Source organism: Pteropus medius, unplaced genomic scaffold, assembly GCF_902729225.1.
Source record: "Pteropus medius unplaced genomic scaffold, Ma_sr-lr_union100, whole genome shotgun sequence".
In the NCBI taxonomy this organism is placed as follows: domain Eukaryota; kingdom Metazoa; phylum Chordata; class Mammalia; order Chiroptera; family Pteropodidae; genus Pteropus; species Pteropus medius.
In genome coordinates this window covers 22,775-43,519 of record NW_024342474.1, presented here as the reverse complement: position 1 = coordinate 43,519, position 20,745 = coordinate 22,775, and the positions used below count along the sequence as shown (strand labels likewise).

The 20,745-nt window shown below is 34.2% G+C and overlaps 1 protein-coding gene and 1 pseudogene across 1 annotated transcript; both read right to left on the bottom strand.

Moving 5' to 3' along the window:
* Positions 1-4,621: 4,621 nt before the first annotated feature.
* Positions 4,622-5,531, bottom strand: LOC120604839 (olfactory receptor 6C2-like; annotated as a pseudogene).
* A 10,563-nt stretch (positions 5,532-16,094) lies between these two features.
* On the bottom strand, positions 16,095-18,322 carry LOC120604871 (olfactory receptor 6C2-like). Its single transcript, XM_039865591.1, has one exon. The coding sequence runs from the start codon at positions 17,762-17,764 to the stop codon at positions 16,790-16,792; it is 975 nt and encodes a 324-aa protein (XP_039721525.1). The 5' UTR covers positions 17,765-18,322; the 3' UTR covers positions 16,095-16,789.
* Positions 18,323-20,745: the final 2,423 nt, after the last annotated feature.

The window sequence follows — 20,745 nt, the reverse complement described above, 5'->3', positions numbered from 1 at the left end:
AATTCTTTCTTTGTCGTTGATTTTCGATAATTTTAATACAACGTGTCTTGGTAAAGGCCTTTTTGGGTTGAGATAATTGGATGTTATGTTGACTTCTTGAATTCCAAGCTCCAGCTCATTCTTTAGATTTCAGAAATTCTCATCAACTATTTGTCTGAAAACGCTTTCTAATCCTTGCTCCTTTTCCTTCCTTTCAAGAATGCCCAATTTATGTTTTACTTTTATCAGCATGTTAGATTGGAATTAATCATAGAGTTACATTTTACCAGTAACTGAAGCTAAATCCTAAAGCCAAATTTTCTTAAAAACTTTAATATTTTTCTTTGTAGTTGGTCATTGAGAAAGTGCAAATATAACGCAAATGGTTTGGGGCTTACTATGTAGGCTTTCCATATCCATTGCTTAAGATTTTGAGTTCTATTATTATTGCAAATTTTTAAACTGATGTTTTATTCTCTAAACAACTTTCTCCTTATTCCTTTCTTCTCATCTATTTCTTATGAGTTTCTTTCTAAAATTTTTAGTCATTTTCTATTATTGTGCAGAACATAGAGAGTATTTTGGTGACAAATATGTTGTTCAGAATTTTAAGATAAGTTGGGTGCTACATTCACAAAATTTTATGACGTCAAAATTGATTTTATTTTTTAAACTGTTTAGCTAATTTAAATTTCTTGTTACCAATGTCATTAAGTACAAAAAATCGGATGTAAATACTAGTCACATTCCCTAAGTATTGTTTGCTTTTGTTGTGATTCAGTTTTATCATCTATGAAGTGGAAATAGTAATAGTATAATTTCAAATGTTATTTAAAAAATTTTAAGTTATAGGTATCTGAATATTAGAAAAGTACCTAGCTCATAATAACTAATAAATATATGCTCGCCATTTCAATGTTCTGCTTCACAGATATTTTCCTGTTGTTACTCACCATCAATTCATTCTTCACCATGTGGTAAGCATACTTTTGCCACCACCATGTTAATGAAATAGTATTTGCCAAAGTTTACCAAAGAGCTCTTTTTTTTTGGTATAAAATAGTGGCAGAATTCTGGGTGGGATGTGTACTTTCACCACACACTATTTATAATGTTCTCTCATAATTTATCATAACATTACATTTTTTCCTCCCACATTTTTATTTCTACTTCCTGGGTGTTTCTCTTCTTTCTTGTCTCTATCATGTTTATATGCCTCAGTCTCTTCTTTTAGTTCCTTTACTTTAACAAGCACACTTGGTGGATATTTTCTTATACTCCTAATTGCTTAATCCCTCAAAATAATTGCTCTTAAGAATCTCAGGATACAGTCAAATACACCTCAAACATAAAAATGTCCACACTTCTCTCCTGTTACTTTCCTTGAGTTTCTTATAATCGAACTAATAGATTTGGTCATGTATTAAACAATTCACTTTATATAGATAATCTACCTGCAATAAATTTTTCTTTAATATTATCTTTTCCTTTACTCATCTGTTTCTCAAGTTCCAGTTCCATTTTAGATGCAAATACTTGGTCATTGGTTTTTAAGTTAAATGTTTATGTTTTTTGGAACTTAAGGAAACTCTGATATAGGAGCTGGGTGTCATTCAGAACAATTGTTATTTCTATTTAACTATTACTCTCTATATAACAATATATATTCATTACCTAAAAAAAAATTTTACTGGCAAAATTTTTAAGTCAAATTTTCATCCTGAAGCTATATTGGGATGTATCTAAAAACTGCTGGGATATTGAATTTACTTATTTAATTTGCTCTATGAGTCTACCATTTTGACTTTAAAAATAAACTTTTTTAGAATTAAGTTTATTAGGGCAACATTGGTTAATATAATTATATAATTTTCAGGTGTACATTATAATTTGACATCTGTATATTCTATTGTGTATTACCACCCAAAGTCCAGTTTCCTTCAGCTACTATATATTTGATCCCGTTTACCTACTTTGCCTTCCTCCTACCACCTATATTTAACCCCTTTTACCCTGTCTACCTCCCCGCTCCTCCCCCACCCCCTTCCCCCTGGTAACCACTAGTCTATAGTCCATGTCCATGAGTCTCTGTTTGTTTGTCCTGTTCATTTGTTGCTTTTAGGTTCATATCCCACATTTAAGTGATATCATGTGATTTCCAACTTTTTCTGTCTGGCTTATTTCACTTAGCATGATTATCTCGAGGTCCATCCACGTTTTCGCAAATTGCAGTATTTCATCTCTTCTTAAGGTTGAGTAATATTCCATGTATATATGTACCACAGCTTTTGCTTTTTGACTCTTTTTGAAGTTTTTTTTTTCTGCCTAGTTTCATCTCTTTTGGAAGAAGCACTACTCAGATTATATCCATTAACTTTATTTCTGAAAAAGTGATAGTTGCCTTCCCCTCCCTGCTATGTCGGCTAATCAGAAGAATAGGTGTATGTTCATTGATATTGCTTTGGCTTTTCTAAGGCATCTCTCGGTAGGGTATGAATACCAGAAGCCAGGGACTTTGACCTTCTAAATTTCTGGCACTATGTTGTCTACAGATTTTTTTTTCTCAACTTACGCAAACCAAATTCTACCTCAGATTTTCAAACATTTTAAAAAAACTGAATCAGTGTTTCACAAAAAAGAAATTTTCCTATAATTTGTGCTGGAGCCTCCAATTTGTTTATTATGTGAAAATTTTCACTATATTGCTTTATAATATTTCCTCCATATTGAGATGAGAGCAGTGTCAGCTCTGATCATGTGTGTGAGTTCCGGAGTTGAATCTCAGGAATGAGAGTCACTATCACAGAGATGGAACATGGACTTGCTCCTGGTTTGCTTGAGAGCTAAGATGCTCCCATGGAATGTAGGTCTGCACCTCAAATTCATGCGGATCATCCTGAGATGCACCAAAAGATCATTTCTGCATCCCTCCACTCTCCTTGTGCTTCTCTGTGGCAACTATGCAGCCCAACTCACTTTGAGTAGTATTCAGTCATAAAATTATTTTTTTTCTTCCAGTCATTAAAACCATGCTTCCGTGAGAACTCCTATATTACAATGCAGGTCTTGAGTAATGAATTTTTCTGGGTTAGTATTGACTGATTACTGTTTATATTATATATAAAAGATTTAAAAATTTTGATTTTTAATGAGATATGATGCAATGTTACTCAAGTTGTCAATCTATTTTTTCTGTTAGGGAGGTATTGCTTCTTTGTGTCCCTCAAATTATATTACCTTTAGATGACTTCTTACTTATTCTTGCATAAAAATGATCACATCAATGAATACAAAAATAATAATACATTCTAAAAATAATATTCCATTGATAGTCACGTTAACACTCACATCTCTCAGTTTTATATAGCCAGGGAAAATTCATTTTCCAGAGACAAATATGACCAATCTTACCAGAAGAGAATATAATGGGAAAGAAAGATTTTATCATATCTGTACTTCTAACAGTCATAGCCTCCCCTGATGAATTGCTTAACTGCAATTATTTGTACAACTACGAATATGAAAATGAATGTCATGTTGAAAACATTCATGAGAGTTTCTGCTCACTACCAATTGAATCCCTGCCCATGATTACAGAAGCCTTGAATGACTTGAGTTTCTATCTTTAGTCAATTGCATAAACTTCTTCAAGATGGAAGTGCTGCCATAAGCTCAGGAAATATTTTATTTTACTCTTCATTAAAAAAAATTCTGGTAAAGAGAAACTTTCAGTAGCTTTGGAAGAGTTGATGTTCTGAACTATCTTCTCTTAAGGAGAGAATTTTCTAATTTCCATCTTGGTATTTGCTTATTTGCCAAATCTGAAACAAAGTTGTTTATTAACAAAAGAGTCCTAGGTAACCAGGTTGAAAAATCACTAATGAATCATTTGTGTAATGAACTTGGGGGAAAAAAATCGAACTTAACACAGTAATAGTGGGGACACAGCCTTTAGAGACAGGCAAAAGCATCACAATAATTTAAAAGAGAATGGTAGGAAAATAATAAGAATCTAATAGAAAAACTAGTTGTGTTTCTTTTAATTAATCTCTATCAGGAAAGGTAGTTAAAAGGTTGTACATCCTTTTTTCCTTTACCAATATTTATAAAATGAATAAATTACACATTCTTGAGACATTTGATAAGACAAGGAAGAATAGGAAAACACAGGAGAAAAGAACAAGGAAAATAACTCTAAAACAGATAACAAATGCAAATATTTTGGAGCATATTCTTCCATATTTTTCCTCCTTCAATATGCCCATATCTATTGCATGTGATATTTACAAATGTATGAACATTAATTTAAAAACATATGTTGAGATACATAGTTTGTCATATGCTATTTTATACTTAGATACATGTGAATCTATTCTTAACCTAATAATTATTGACATGCATCATTTTAATTCCATTTAATTTCAGTCCATTGTATTAGAGTAGCATCAGAGTTTCAATCAACTTCATTATTGTGAACTTATGCTTTTTAATGTTTCATTACTTAAATTGCATAAACTCAGAGGAGCTGAGAAATATAACATTAACTGAAATATAGATTATTAAAAGGTGGAAAAATTGTAAATTTTATAGAAAAGTTTAGCCGCCATTTAACACTATCGACTGCTATTTTATTTTACTTCCTTCAGAATGATGCAATTCTTTTGATTGCATCATTGAAGGCATTCTTCACTTGCCTATTTCTCAGTGTATAAATAAGTGTTTTAACATAGGGGAAATGGAAAAAACGAGTAGTGAAACCTCTTTATTAATAGTCACCTCTTCTTTTGCTGTGGGATTCATATAGATGAACATGCATGTGCCATAGGTCATAGAAACCAAAATCATGTGGGAAGAACAGGTGGAAAAGGCCTTTTTCCTTTGTTAGGCAGAAGGAAATCCTAAAATTGTCTTGATAATGCAAGTATATGATAGAACTACACACATAAGAGTCAAAATGAGGGTCAGCACAGCATAGATTAAAACAGTTTGTTCCACAAACCATGTGTCTGAACATAATATCTTCAAGGTGAAACATCAGAGAAAATGAGCAATGACATTCAAATTACAGAATTTCAGATTCAGCCCCAGATAAAGTGGGGAGGTTATAATCAACAATCCAACTATCAGAAAATAAGTCTCCTGCAGGCTTTGCTGCTCATGATGCTCACATAATGCAAGGGTTTGCAGATGGCCACATAGTGATCATAGAACATGGCAGCCAGCAGAAAAAATCTGTTACTTCACAGAGATCAGCAAAAAAGACTTGGCTGATATAGGCATTGTAGGTAATGATCTTATCACTTGTTGCTGTGTTATATAAGCATCTGGGAATACAGGCAGATGTGAATGAGGTCTCTAAGAAGAAATTTTGTAAAAAAAAAGTACATCGGTGTTTTAAGATGGAGATCCACAAAGGTGAGTGTGATGATTGTCAAGTTTTCAGTTATACTCAGTGTGTAGGTAAGAAAGAGAAAGATAAAAATCAGAACTTTCAACTGAGACTCATCTGTCAGTCCCAGCAGAATGAATGTTGTTACTGTATAGTTGTTCATCACTGATGACTTCTGTCCAATCTGCCTCCCCCATAATTCAGAGAGGTTAATATATAGATCACATTATCTGTATGAAATCTAATTTAATCAGCTCTATTAACCTCCACTACATTTTATTAGCTCTATTATTCTGTGCTATATTTTATGTTATATTTTGAAGCACACTATACATGTGATAGATTTATCTCCTAATGTGTGATATCATGGGTAGCATGTCATTTGACTCCCCCAAATTCTTCCCTATTCAGAGCTAAGTAAAAAAATCACATTATTAAAATTATGTTTTGATTAACAATTTGGTTCTTTTCTAAATGCCAATACATGATATATAATTTGGCCTCACTCTAAAGAATCTTGACCAAAACTTGGAGTCTCTGTTCTAGCTTTATAATTGAATTTTTTCCCCATTTTTTTTTAAAAAAGTATATTTTATTTTATGACAATGGAAAACTTACACAGAAGACCGAAATAAGCTTCCCTTCCTTGGCTTCCTTCCACATTTCTTTATCAATATGAAAGCTCTTATGCAGAATACAGTATTTTAAATACAAGTTTTGTTTTTATATTTATGAAATACTTTGATAAATTAACTTAAAAATTGCATGCATGATTTTTTTTTATGTTATCTTTTTGCTTATTTTGATTCCTTGGACCTATTAATTCCTCTTCACTTCTGACTACATTTTCTCACTGTTTTCTCCACAATTCGTACAACTTTATATAACATCTATCACTTAATGAATACTAAATTTCTGTTTCTAGTAGTGGGTTGCTCCTGACTTACATATTGAATTGACTACCAAACATATCTGCTTATACATTGACCCTCTTACCAAACATCACCTTGCACAAATCACATACATGTTCATTTCAATGTGCCTAAAATAGAAGTCCTGGTCTTCCACATGGAATGCCACTCTCCTCTCTTTTCCTGTGTGTTTGCAGTTTCCATCTGTTAGCCATGCACTCTGTGCCAGGTATTGTCATAAGCACTTCTCTCATATCCCCCAACTCAACCTTAGTAAATCTTATCATTATTGATTTTCAATTGACGCACCACTTCCCATAAAAGTTTTCTGCAATTCTGATGACTTCTTAGCTTACACACCCACTCATGTGCTCCCATAACAAATAAAACTTGCCACAATGTTAATGTTTAGCCAGAGAATGTATTTGTGCAAGTCATGGTTTTCTCGCTGAGATAGCAATGACAACTAACGTATCTCCACATATATTATCAATACCTAAAAATATTTTTTGAATAAGTTTACATATCCCAAATTTACCAAACACACAGAGGCAAAACTATTTCTTCGCATTTGGGCTTTGGTTCATATTGCCATGGTACTGAATATTTAAAAAAAATTTCTATATCTCTGACTCTATTAGTAGAAAATTTTGTGGTCTTTTGTTTTCCCTTTTAAGGAAGAACTATTTGTATTAATTACGCACATTGTGAAGTTACCTTCTCAATTGCGACAAAAGTTATAACTGCCTTCTCTTCCTTCCATGGTTTTTCAAAAAAGCAATTATATTGATACTGAGGTAAGAAGAGAAGCACACCGTATAATTTGCCCCGTCTATACTGTCAAACTCACAGGGTGGCTGGCCATCACAAATCTGGAGAAGTGTGGAGCTAGGCTCATGGTTTGCCTGAAAACTAGAACCCTGTCAGGGAATTCTGGGACATAGTCAGCATATGTATTAGATGAAATTTAGAAGTAGTGGAGAATGATTGCTGCAGTCTATCTACTTTTCTGTCACCCTTTCTCCTTGTCTCTTAGGCTACATATGCATCACTATGTAACTTTACTTAGCTCAATATCCTATGGGCATTACTCAATGCTCAAAAATTTTTTTTCTTATAAGATATGACAAGATTCAATAAGATATAAGAAATAAGCCAGGATTCAATAACCTAACTGATAGTGACATGTAATCAACTGACTTCTGTTTATTTCTCAATAGATATTTGAGGAGGCAGAGATTTCAGAGTGATGTTACTGCGGCCAGTGATGTTACTGCGGCCAGTCCCATTTTTTTTAATTGGACTGTTTTCCTATGGTAGAGTTGCAAGAGTTCTTTCTTTATGTATTCTGGATTCAATTTTCTAACAGATATATAATTTTGAATATTTTATCCCATTGTGTTGGTGTTCCAATTTCTGAATGTTGTTTTTGAGAAAAAAATTATTTTGGATGAAGTCAAATTGATTTATGCTTATCTTTTACTGCTTGTGATTTTGGAGTTATATGGAAGAAGTCTTTGCCTAACCCAAGGTGACTGAGACATACTCCCATGTTTTCTTCCAACAGAGTTTTATCTTAGAGTTTTATCTTTTATGTTAAGTTCTATGATTTATTTTAAGTAAATTTTTGAATATGGCACAAAAATCATGATAAGATTAATCTTTTGCATATGTATATCTAGTTTTACAGCATCATTTGTTAAAAAGACTTTTTTTTTTAGTGGATTGTGTTGGCACCTTTGTCATAAATCAGTTGACCATTGTAGTGAATTGAGTAGTGTCCCCGAAAAAGATATGTCCAAGTTCTCACCTGCAGAAACTGCAATTGTGACCTTTTTGGAAAAGGTCTTTGCAGATGTAATTAAGCTAAGAATTTTAGGAGGCCTGAAATCCAATGACTGGTACCTCATAAGAAGAGAATAATAAAGAGACATAGGAAAGAAAGCCATGCGAAGATGAAGGCAGATATCAGAATCATGCTGCCACAAGTCAAAGAATTCTAGGGGCCACCAGAATCTGAAAGAGGTATGGAAGAATTCTCCCCTATTTTTCCTCGAGACAGACAGTCTTCCTGTGGGGATGATTTTTAGTTATTAAACAATATTTTAAAACAAGTTGATTTATGTATAAAGATACATTATGAGCAGAGCAACTAATGAGCGGGGTCACTCAAGGATTTAACACAAGAGTATACAGGAAAGATCCAATGGTGAGGATTCCTGTAGGACATGCCTGGGTGACATTTCACTTATTTATACTGCTTAGAGAACAATCACTACTTGTTTATTCCTGGATCCTCGGCTTTGTCTTAACTTTTATATAATTTTACATTATTGTAGGAAAAAATGGAAACAAAGAGGAGTCAGGATTTCCCGGGAGAGGGGAATAAGCCATAAAACATTCTTTCCTACAAATTAAAGGTTGGACAGAAGGGAAAACATTTGTCAACACATGACCTTTCAGAGTCACTTTTCTTTGTGCAGTGGGCCTTTGAACGCTTAAAATAATCTGAATATACATTTTAAATGTTGACTGTCTAATATATCAATCAAAAGAGAGATTATCGCAGTGAATTAAAAAACAAAAGCCCTGTGAGAAATTTTAAAGAGTTTTTGTTTCATCCTTTCTTTCTTCTCCTTTTGGTATTCCTGTACAGTCTACAAGAAACCAACTTTATATACAGTCTCGAATAGATAAAAGTAAAGGAATGGAGAAAGATATAGTAACGCTAATTTTAAAAAGCTGGAGTGGCTATATCAGTTTCTGTGCTATTATTATTTGCTTCCACGTGCTCACTTCGGTTTTAGTTTGTTCTTTTTCAGATTCCTGAAAGTGGAAGGTTAGGTTAACGATTTGAGATCTTATTTCTTTAATATAGTGTCTACTGCTATACATTTCACTGTAAGCACTGCTTGAGCTGCATTCTGTATGTTTTGATGTGTTGTGTTTTTGCTTTCATTCTTCTCAAAATATTTTCTCATTTCTCATGTGATTTATTCTTTAATCCATTGACAATCTAGGCATGTGTTCTTTACTTTCCATATAATTGTAAATTTCCCAAATTTTCTTCATTTATCGATTTGTAATTTTATTACATTGTGGTTGGAGAACACAATTTGTGTGATTTAAATCCTTTTTAATATAATGATTCTTGTTATATGGCCTAGTATATGATCTGCCCTAGAGAACTTCCATGTGTGTTTGAGAAGAATGTGTATCTTGATGTTATTTGATGGAGTGTTCGATAGATGTCTGTTAGGTCTGATTGATTTACAGTGTTGCTCATGCCTCCTATTATTTACTTGATAATCTTCTGTCTAGTTATTCTATCCATTAATGAAAGTGAATTATTGAAGTTTCCCACAATTATTTTTGAATTATCTATTTTGTCCTTTTTTGTCAGTTTTTGTTTAATGGATATGGGGGCTCTCTTGCTAGTTGAAAAATGTTTATAACTAATATGTCTTTCTGAAAGAGTTTTATCATTATACGATTTCCCTCTTTGCTTCTAGTAACAATTTTTGTCATACAGTCTCTTTTGTCTGATACTGATATAGCCACTCCAGATCTTTTTTCACTGATGTATAGAGTTTTTGATCCTTTTATTTAAAACCTACTTGGGTTTTGAAAGAATAGTTTGTGAATTGTAGACATTCTGTCAATCTCTGCTTTTTGATTAGGAAGTTTATTCCGTTTATATTTAATATAATTACTGATGAGGTAGGCTGTATGTCTACCATTTTACTGTTATGTGTATGTGTGTCTAATGTCTTTTTTGTTCCTTTATTCCTTCATTACTGCCTTTTTTTAATCAAATCAATATTTTTCTAGTATCCCTTTTAATTTTCTCGTTACTTCTTCAACCGTATGTTTTTGAGTTATATTCTTAGTTGTCTTGAAGATTATAATGAACATTTTAACTTTAACAATCTAAATGTAAAGTTCTAAATATCTAATCTAAAGTTCTGAATAAACCAAATTAATTTCAATAGCATGTAGAACTGCTCCAATACAGCTCTGCTCCCTCCTCCTGCCTTGGTATCGTTATTGTTATACAAATTACATCTTTATGCATTATAAACTCAGCCACACAATTTTATTGTTTGTTTATTCAGGTGTCTTAAATCAGATAGCAGAAAAAAATTACAAACATAATTGATATTGTTCTTTATATTTCCCTATGTATTTACCATTATTGGTGCCCTTTATTTATTTGGGTGACTTTAAGTTATTGTCTAGTGTCCTTTCATTTCAACCTGAAGGTCTCCCTTTAGTGTTTCTTGCAGGGCAGGTCCTTTAGCTACAAATTTTCTGGGTTTGTTTATCTGGGAACATTTTTTTAAGGAAAGATTTGTTGGCAATCCTTAGTTCTCCTTTGTCTGAGAATGTCTTTATAGTAACCCAGAGTGTAGTTACAGAACAATGTCTTCTGCTAATTTGGGGAAATTTTCAGCCATTATTTCTTCAAGTACTCTTTCAGTTCTGCACTCATTTTCCTCTCTTGGGAATCTGATTATAGGGACGTTAGCTGTTTTGTTAGTATCCCAAAGGTCCTTGAGACTCTCTTCATTTATTTTTCTTTCTTTCTACTTATTAGATTGAGTAAATTAGATTAGTCTGTCCTCAAGACCATTGATTCTCTCCTCTGTCAATTCCACTCCAGTATCTAGCCCATCGAACAAGTTTTTTAACTATAGTTTCTATTCGATTCTTTTTTTTTTACACTCTATTTCTTTGCTGAGGTTTTTTATTTTTTGTGTTTCGTTTCCACAGAATATGTTTTTGCTTCTTGAGGCATTTTTAAAATGGCTTTTTATTTTTACTTATTTATGCAATGCCATATGATTTCACTTACATGTGGAACCTAAAGAACAAAACAAACAAACAAAACAGAAATAAACTCATATATACAGAGAACGTCCTAATGGTCGCCAGATGGGAGAGGAGTTTATAGGGGGGATTCGGTAAGAAAGGGGAAGAGGTTAAGAAATACAAATTTGCGGTTACAAATAGTCATGAGGATATAAAGTATAACATAAGGAATACAGTCAATAATATTATAATAACTATGTACGGTGTCAGATGGTACTAGATTTATTGGGTGATCACTTCATAAAGCTACATAAAAATCTAATCAGTACGTTGTACACCTGAAACAAATACGATGTTGTATGCCAATTGTCAATGAAAAAGAAAATTTTTTTTAAAATACATTAACTACTATAAAAAACCATAAAGACAAATGCCATATGATGGCTTTTTAAAAATCATTGTCAAGTAAATCCACAACCGATTTATCTTGGTGCAAGTATTTGCTGCCTCTTCACATTTGCGTTGTGATTTTCCTGTTTGCCAGTATGACAACTGATTTCTTAAAAATCATATTCTGAACGTATAGGATATTTTATACAAGACTCTGGGTCTATTTTATTATTATTTTTTTAAAGTGGGAAGTATCCCTTTAAGATGTAACATGAGGGCTGGGCGGATGTTCATAGTCAGCTTCATATTTAGCCCTGACAACTTTAGCCTGGTAAAATCGGTGCACTAGCTCACATTGCTTTATTGTAGACGAGTGGAGCAGAATTTCAGATCCCTTCTCAGGCCCAGTGACACCTTCCTAATGAAAGAGGGACAGTGAATCACGGTCTCTTTGCCCCTGAGTAAGGTTTATGGTCGCCTCCCTGCTGGGCCTCACTGCCACCAGGGAAGGGTATGGGGAGGGATAGTTCATACCACTTTGTTACTGTAGGAAGTAGGGGAAATCAGCTCCTGGTAGGGCCCTGCTGATAAGAGGAGAAAGAAGGAAGGGGTGTAGAAAGTGCCACTAAGACCACTTCCCACTATCTCTTTCCATCTCTTTGATGCTAAGTGGGTATAGGTTCTGTTTAATGTAGGTTCAGTTTCCAATTGGGCCTTGCTGACTTCAGTAGTGGGGAGAAAGTGGAGTGTTTACGAGCTCCAAATTGCACAGCCTTATTCAGTCTCTTTCATACTAGACAAGGGCGGTGGCTCAACTCCGTGAGGTCCTGCTAACATGTCGGTGTTGGGGGAGAGATAAGTAAAGTCTAGTGGTGACTAGCCCCTCCTTGTACCACTTGTAAAGTCTCACTGCTGCTAAGTGTGGGCGGAGATTGATCTTGCAACTGGACACTACAGAAACTACTCTGGTAGGGGAATTGGAGCACCGTCTGATTTGCCAGGCAGAGGATGAGAGATTAGCTTCCTGTTGGCCTTGCCACAATCACCTGATGGGAGAATTGAAGCTTACCACTTGCTGCCACAGGGTTGGAGTGGGATAGGGCAGAAGATTAACTTGCACAGCCTTGTTCGGTCTCCTTCATGCTAGATGTGGGTAGAGGCTATCCACCTGGCCCATCTGAAACCAAGGGTGTATATGAGGGGATTTGTTGGTCTTTTCCTGGAGCAGGGTGAATATTGTTAAAAAGGGTTTCTGCTGTTAGCCCACCTTCTTCTCAGTCCTTTGGCTGGGTGGATCAGGCTTTCCTTGGAACCTTAAAAAGCAAACTGTGCTTGCTGGAGGTACTGGATTGGAGCTTCTGTAGTACCCTGTGTGGGACATAGGGAGGCAATAATAAACTGAGAGTACTCACTGCCATGTTGTTCCTCTAGTGCCAAGGTCTTTGACCAGCCCACCCTCATCTTTCTATCTTTAAGGGACTTTCTATGCATGTTTACACCATTAGTTGCAAGGGGGGAGGATGTGAGAAGAATGAGGCTACTCTATCTCAGCAGTACAAAAATTTGGTATGCATTTTTTAAGTGAAATGCTTTATTACTTTACAGAATAAACCATGACGGTTAACATTTCAACAGACATTGTGTAAGAATAGCTATTTCTCAAGGATTCCAATAAGCAAGAAGGGTAAGAGCTCTTCTCAATTCCCAACATCTTTTTTGTTATTATTAAATTTATTGGGATGACATTGGTTAATAAAATTATATAGGTTCCAAGTGCAAAATTCAATAATACATCATCTGCATATCGCATTGTGTGTTCACCACCCAAAGTCAAATCTCCTTCCGTCACCATGTATTTGAACCTCTTCCCTTACCTTTTGACTATCCATGAGTTTGACCAAATTTGTACTTAGACAAGTTACCTATTCGTATTCTTCATTTTCCTTTTGAAGTATTTGTATACCCTGTTCCTATATTTAAGACCCATTTTCATAATTTAGATATTAATCTAGCACACACTTTTTACTACGTAGCATATGACATACTTCATTTATAAATGTTTTATTTTATGACTATATTTATTCATGGCTACTGCTCTTTATTGTCATGATCCTTTCCAAAAGGATTGTATTAACAATGCCATCAAGAATGAATACATCATCTCGTTTCAACATTGACAATTCTTATGATAAAAAGCTACAATTTTGCTATTTTTATAGCTGTAAAATGCTATTTTAAAGTTGCTTTCATTTGCATTTCTTCGAATATGCTGAAGGATGAACAATTTTGTCATGTTTTTATTTACTAACTTTATTTCCTCTTAGGTAGAAAAGATATTTTTCCCCAACTTTATTGAGATATATTGACGTATAACATTGAATTATAAAATGTTTTAAATTATGTATGTTGAGAGTATAATATCTCTTTTTATTTTAACATCTTGGTTTTTTTTCTTTCTTATAGAAAAATACACAAATGCGTTCATATTTTCTTACAGAAAATACACGACGTGTGTGTGTATATCATCTCTGTCATCTATCAACTAACTATCTATCTATCTATCTACCTATCATCTATCTCTCTATCTATCATCTACCATCTATCTATTATCTATCTGTCTATTATGTATCTGTCAAGATACATAACAGATAGAAATAATATTTTGGTCTCAAATCCATTTGAGATTTGTTAATGTGTATGTTGCGAAAGATAGGTTTAACATATTCACTTACAGAAGAATAAGTTGTTGGAACAACGTTCATAAACAATACGTATTTTATTCACTGAACTTAAATTCCATCTTTATAATTGAATATATTAGCTTATTTACACATTCTGTTTTTGTATTTCTTGTTCTGTGCCTTTAATTAATCCTAGGCCAATACATATTTTAAATTTATTTTGATAGATAATATTCGTACATTCATCGATTATTTGTGGTTTTTAATTCTTCCAGGTAGATCTGGAAATAATTTTGTGTTATTAATAACATAATAGTTGGAATTCCAGTGAAAATTGCATTGGATTCTATATGTTATTTTGGGTGAATTATTATATTTTTGATATAAATCTTTGCAACCAGGAATAAAATAACTCTTTTACTGTATTTTTCAGATTTTATGTCTTTAAATCTAATGTATCTCCTTAATTTAGAAAGCCATGTTTTACTTTTTAATGACATCCCTTTATTCCTATTATGATTAAAATTATTTTCCTACTTTGCTTTTCAGTGTTTATTGCTACATAAAAATAGGCCAGTGATTCTAAAAAATGTATTCTTCATCCAGCTTAAATTCTCTTCTGAATTCTATTAGTTTTCTATTAGTTTCTTGCATTTATCTTTTTCAATAAAGTTCGCAGAAGAGTATACAGTCGTCCCTCGGTATCCACGGGGGATTGAATCCAGGACTCCTCTTGGATACCCAAATCCTCGGATGTTCAAAGTTTCTTATATATGATGATGTAGTATTTACGTATTACCTACAAATATCCTCCCGTATACTTTAAATTATCTCTAGATTACTTCTGATACGTAATGCAATGTAAACGCTATGTATTTAGTTTTATACTGTGTGTTTGGGAATAATGACAAGAATAAAAGAGTCTGTATGGTTCAGTACAGAGGCACCAGTGTAGGCCTAACCACATAGTACACATCATCAACAATGTAACTTTTTCTCCCCTAATATTTTCTATCCGCTGTTGGGCGAATCTGTGGATGCAGAACCTGAAGATATGGAGAGCTGAATGTATGCCTCTTTATATGAAATTAAAACAACATCGATCCAAAGACGTCTTCTTTGAAAAAAATGTTGCTAATTAAATTATGATATCAATGCTAAGATGTCATACATTATAAAACACATTTCATTTTCAGAATTAGAAATGCTTAAAAGATGCATATTCAAATTGCTAAAACATTTTTATATCATCTCTCTAGTATTTATAAGGACTATTTTCTTTTCTTATTTTATGACTTTTAAAGATCATCCTAAACAATGTTAACTAACACGGAGGAGACTAGAAATTCCTATTTGGTTTTTGATTTTGACTTTAATCCTGTTTGTATTAGTGGCTGTACCAATTTACATTTCTACCAACAGTGTATAAGCATTCCTTTCACCCCAGAACCTCTCCAACACTTGTGAGGTGATATCTCATTGGGTTTTGATTTGCATTTCCCTAATAGTTGGCGATGTTGAGTATCTGTTCATATATCTGCAGGCTGTTTGTATGTCTTCTTTGAAGTTTCCATTCAGGTCCTCTGCCCATTTTATAGTTGGATTGTTTGTGTTTTTGTTGTTGAGTTGTATGGGCTCTTTATATATTTTGGGCATTAACCCCTTATCAGAGGCATTGTTTGCACATATGTTTCCATTCAGTTGGTTGACTCTTTGGTTTGTTGATGGTATTTTTTGTTGTGCAGAAGCCTGTTAGTTTGATGTAGTCGCATTCATTTATTTTTCCGTTTACTTTTCTTGCCTTTGAGATCAAATTCGTATTTTTTAATTTCCAATTTTATATCTGATTTGTAGACTTTAAAAACTCTACTGTGTGAATGTAAAATCAGGGTTTTAAGGTACATTAGGGAAAATTTTCTGTTCTTTTTTTTTTGGAAAAAAAACAAATAGCCAAAAATATTCAAATTTATCATCTAAATTTGGGCAGGCAGATTGTTTTTAATTCTACCTTTCATCGAATGTACATCAGTGTGGTAATGTGATTGCATGCTGTTGTGCTAGTTCTAAATTTTTTCATCATGTGGCTATGGAGATTTCATATTCCATCTTCTTGTGGTACTTAATTCATTCTGCTTGGGTACATCATGAAATGTCTTTATTCACTCTTCTGTAGTCTATGCATACTTATGTCAGTTTGTAGACTTAGGCTGCCTGTTTTCAGTTCCCTCTTTATCGCTGCCACCTAGGGATTTCCCTTATTTGCTATAAGATAAGCTAAACATTGAGAATAATAGTTATTAAATGGTACTGAGAATGTTTCAAATGTTTGTAGTGATAGTGCTCTTTCATTGGTTTAGTCTGACATATTTTCCTATATAATATATTCTTACAAAAACTTGTGCTTTTTATTACTGCATCACACCTTATTTATAACCTGTAACTCCAATTTTATGATACAACTGTACCCATGAGAACGGAATTGTTAAATAGATTTGGAATAGAGGAATTAATTTGTTACAGTACACCATCAGTCAAGTAAAAGAAGTTGCAAAATGTTCATAAACTAGAAGAGAGATGATTACGACACAAACATGACTAGAATTTTACCAGAAAAGTTGAGGGAATATTCATCCTCCATTGTGAGTAATCAACTCCTCTTTTCTCTTACTTTTTAAAGAGAATGCAATCCTTTTGAATGAGTCATTCAAGGCTTTCTTCACTTGCTTGTTTCTCAGGGTATAAATAAATGGGTTCAACATTGGTGAAATAGAAGAAATGAGCAGAGAAACCCCTTTGTTAAGAGCGACCTCTTCCTTTGCTGAAGGTTTGATATAGATGAAGATGCAGCTGCCATAGGTCATGGAAACCACAACCATGTGGGAAGAACAGGTGGAAAAGGCCTTCGTCCTTTGCTGAGCAGAAGAGAACCTTAGAATTGTCACGATGATATACATGTAGGACAGAACAACACAGACAAGGGTCATGATAAAAGTCAACACAGCGCACACTAAAATCATTCGCTCTATGAACCCTGTGTCTGAGCATGCTATCTTTAGCAGAGGGGTGGCATCACAGAAAAAGTGATCGATAACATTAGAGTCACAGAATTCCAGACTGAGCCCCAGGCTAAGTGGGGGGATTATGATGAACAAACCAGCCATCCAACAGCTGATGATAAGCCTATTGCAGACTCTGTTATTCATGATCGTCACATAATGCAAGGGTTTGCAGATGGCCACGTAGCGGTCGAAGGACATAGCGGCTAGGAGAAAAAATTCTGTTATCCCAAAAAGATAGGTAAAAAATATTTGGACAGCACAAGCATCATAGGTAATGATTTTGTCGCCGGTTGATATGTTGTACAAAAATCGGGGAATACAAGCAGTCGTGAATGAGATTTCTAAGAAAGAGAAATTTTGGAGAAAAAAGTACATGGCTGTTCTAAGATGGCAATCTACGAAGGTGAGGGAGATAATGGTCAGGTTCCCGGCTACACTCAACATGTAGGTGAAAAAAAGAAAGATGAAAATCAGAACTTTCAGTTGTGGGTCATCGGTCAGTCCCAGCAGGATGAATGTTGTTATTGTGTGGTTTCTCATCATGGATTCCTGCTTTCTGCCCAGTCTGCGTGAAGAATTCAGAGACACTTGAATAGAGTGTAGTGAAGCCCAAACGAGCCCTCCACACTGGCTATAAGTGCTAAGCAAACTGACTTGACTCTCTTGAAGTGATCATCTTCTCTGTGTGTAACGTTTTTCTTGCGGTTATGAGAAGTAACTAAATTTTCGTTCTTGCCTTATCTTCCAATCATATAGTTTTACTTTGTTCCCAATCCTTTTGGCTCAGTCTATCTACCCATGAGTTATGGAAGCTAGTGGTCAAATGCTGTGTAATACTGAGATAAATTTTGCGAGGTTATTTTTTAGCTCTCATCAGTGAATTACAAAGGAATTCAGATACCTGTAGTCGGTGTCTCCAGGGCTTGAAATTTCCCTGAGTCAGTGAACAATTAGGAATTCCCTCTGCAGGCCCGAGTTATTATTTTACGTGATTTTACTTTTTATCGTCCCTGTTTAAAATGTCCTCTTCTTACTGATCTGGGGGCAGGATCAACTCTCGCAAAAAGATGTGTAGTGTCCTCAGTTAAGCCTCGAGGTTCGCAGACACTATGGTAGAGACGACCGACATTGTTTTGGTTTTTTTCTTTGCTTGAAGGCTGAAAGCTTCCTCCAGATTAAGGGCTACTCAGGGTGCAAACACAGTCGATGAATTGGGGATGCTGTAAAGAACACTTAGTTGAGTTTACTTCCCCTTCCCCTAACGTCTTGGGCACGCAGGCACAGTATCGCTGCGATACTGAATTCAGCCTTGCACATGCTAGTCAGGTTTCAGTGTTCTGAAAATAACATGGTGTCTTTTTCAATCATACAGTTTATCCATGAAACTCAGTTTATCCTAGATGTTACAAAGCAGGAATAGAGAAAGTAATTGACGCTCGAATGTGACTGATTCATTTCTGTTTATTCTGAAGTTCTGATGAATCAGTATTTGTAATGAAGGGAGGGGTGTCAAGTGTGATGATAAATCATGACTATATGAACCTTGTTTTGCATGGGAGTGATGATCATATTTGTGTGTGCGTGTGTGTGTAAATGCGTATGTGTACCTTCTTCCTTTTTACGATTAAGGATAAGGTAGGAGTTTACTGTCTTGATCTCTCAAATTATACTACACTAACTAATGCATAAAAATCAACCTGCTATGATTTTTCATGTATTCTAGTATAATGAATTTCAAAACTGACTTATAATAAATAACTTTGGTTTATTACAAAACATCAAAATGCATACTAACATCTCTGATTTGATAAAGACAGATATAATAAATTTTTTAGGTGGACGTTTATGACCATATTTTACAAAGGGCACTGCAAATAAAAACTTCATTGTACTTACTTTTTTGTCAGTCAATCATAACTTCGGGTTGTTGTTGAGCAACATTAGTTCTTAAGGCTTAAATCTGTTTTTGCCTTTCTATGCTGCAGTGCTTGTTATTTCACTCTATATTCATGTGCAGTTTGGAAATGCATAGATCTTTCTGTCCTCACCAAAAATTATGAAGTTTTCATCCCAAAAGATTCTGGTTATTATAAACCTAAGGCGTATTCCCTCATGCAGCCAATACCTGAAAATCAAAAGCAGTTCTGAGAGTTGAGAAGCATCAAGAATTCTCTCAGGTTTTGGAGATTTGGATATTTCCTGGGCAGAAGGCGGTTTCCACATTAACAAGATTGGCATTTGTTTTATGTAGCGAACTTGTAACTTCATGAATAAACAAAAGGCTCCTTGGAGACCCAGTTCCATAAAATAGCTATGGAATCTTTTGTGTCCTCATCTTGGCAGAAAGCCTTAAAAATGCTGCTCTGAGGATAAGGACCCTCAGGAGAAAGAAGATGGAACAGCTTAGAGACTGGAGCATAGGCTACAAGAATGAGATAATGAGCTCTTCTAAATAATTTGTATTTATGGTCATATCACCCAACTCACTTTGAAGATGAAAGAACCCTGACTTTCTCTTGTATTTACCTATTACTTTTTAAAAATTTTTATTATTCCTTTTAAGTATATAGTACATTGCTTAAACATTTACATAGTTTATGAAAAAATGATCCCCCGATTGCTCTTCCTCTCTTCTGGCTCTAGCTGTAATATTACATTTTTGCTTACTGCATTCCCTAGTGCTCCCCATCCCCATGACCATCAATCAACTACTAATTGTACTTCTTTAACCTTTTACCCCTTTCTCCCAGCCCCCAATCTTCCTCCCCTCTACCTGTCACCAGATTGTCCTATATTTGTTTGTTTTTGATTAGTTTATTCTTTTTTTCCTTAGATTCCGCATATAAGTGAAATCGTATAGTATTTATCTTTCTCTGTCTGACTTATTACACTCAGCATAATAACCTCTAGGTCCATCCATTTCATTGCAAATGGTAGGATTTCATTTTTTTAATAGCTGAGTAATATTCCTTTGTATATATGAACCATATTCTCTATGCAGTCGTCTGTTAATGGGCTTTTAGGTTGCTTCCATATCTTGGTATTGTAAATTGTGCTGCCATGAACATAAGGGTGCATAGATCTTTACGAATTATTGTTTTGGTTTTCTTGGGATAAACACCCAGAAGTGCAATGCTGGGTCAAAAGGTATATATAGGTTTTTAATTTTTTGAGAAACTTCCAGACTGTTTTCCATAGTGGCTGTACCAATTTAAATCCCACCTACAGTGAATGAAGGTTCCCTTTTCTCCACATCCTTGCCAACATTTGTTGATGATAGCCAATCTGACACGTTGAAGTGATATTTCACTGTGGTTTTAATTTGCATTTCTTTGATGATTAGCGAACTTGAGTATCTTTTCCTATGTCTATTGGCCATCTGCGTTTCCTCTTTGGAAAAATATCTGTCTTCTTCCCATTTTCAATAGAATCGATTTTTTGTTGTTGAGTTGTATGAGTTCTTTATATATTTTATTGATATTTATTTATTTATTTATTTATTTATTATTTTTATTCTATTGACA

What these genes read in the sequence shown, in the direction of transcription:
- LOC120604871 (XM_039865591.1), bottom strand. Translation starts at nt 17,764, where the DNA reads ATGATGAGAAACCACACAATAACAACATTCATCCTGCTGGGACTGACC.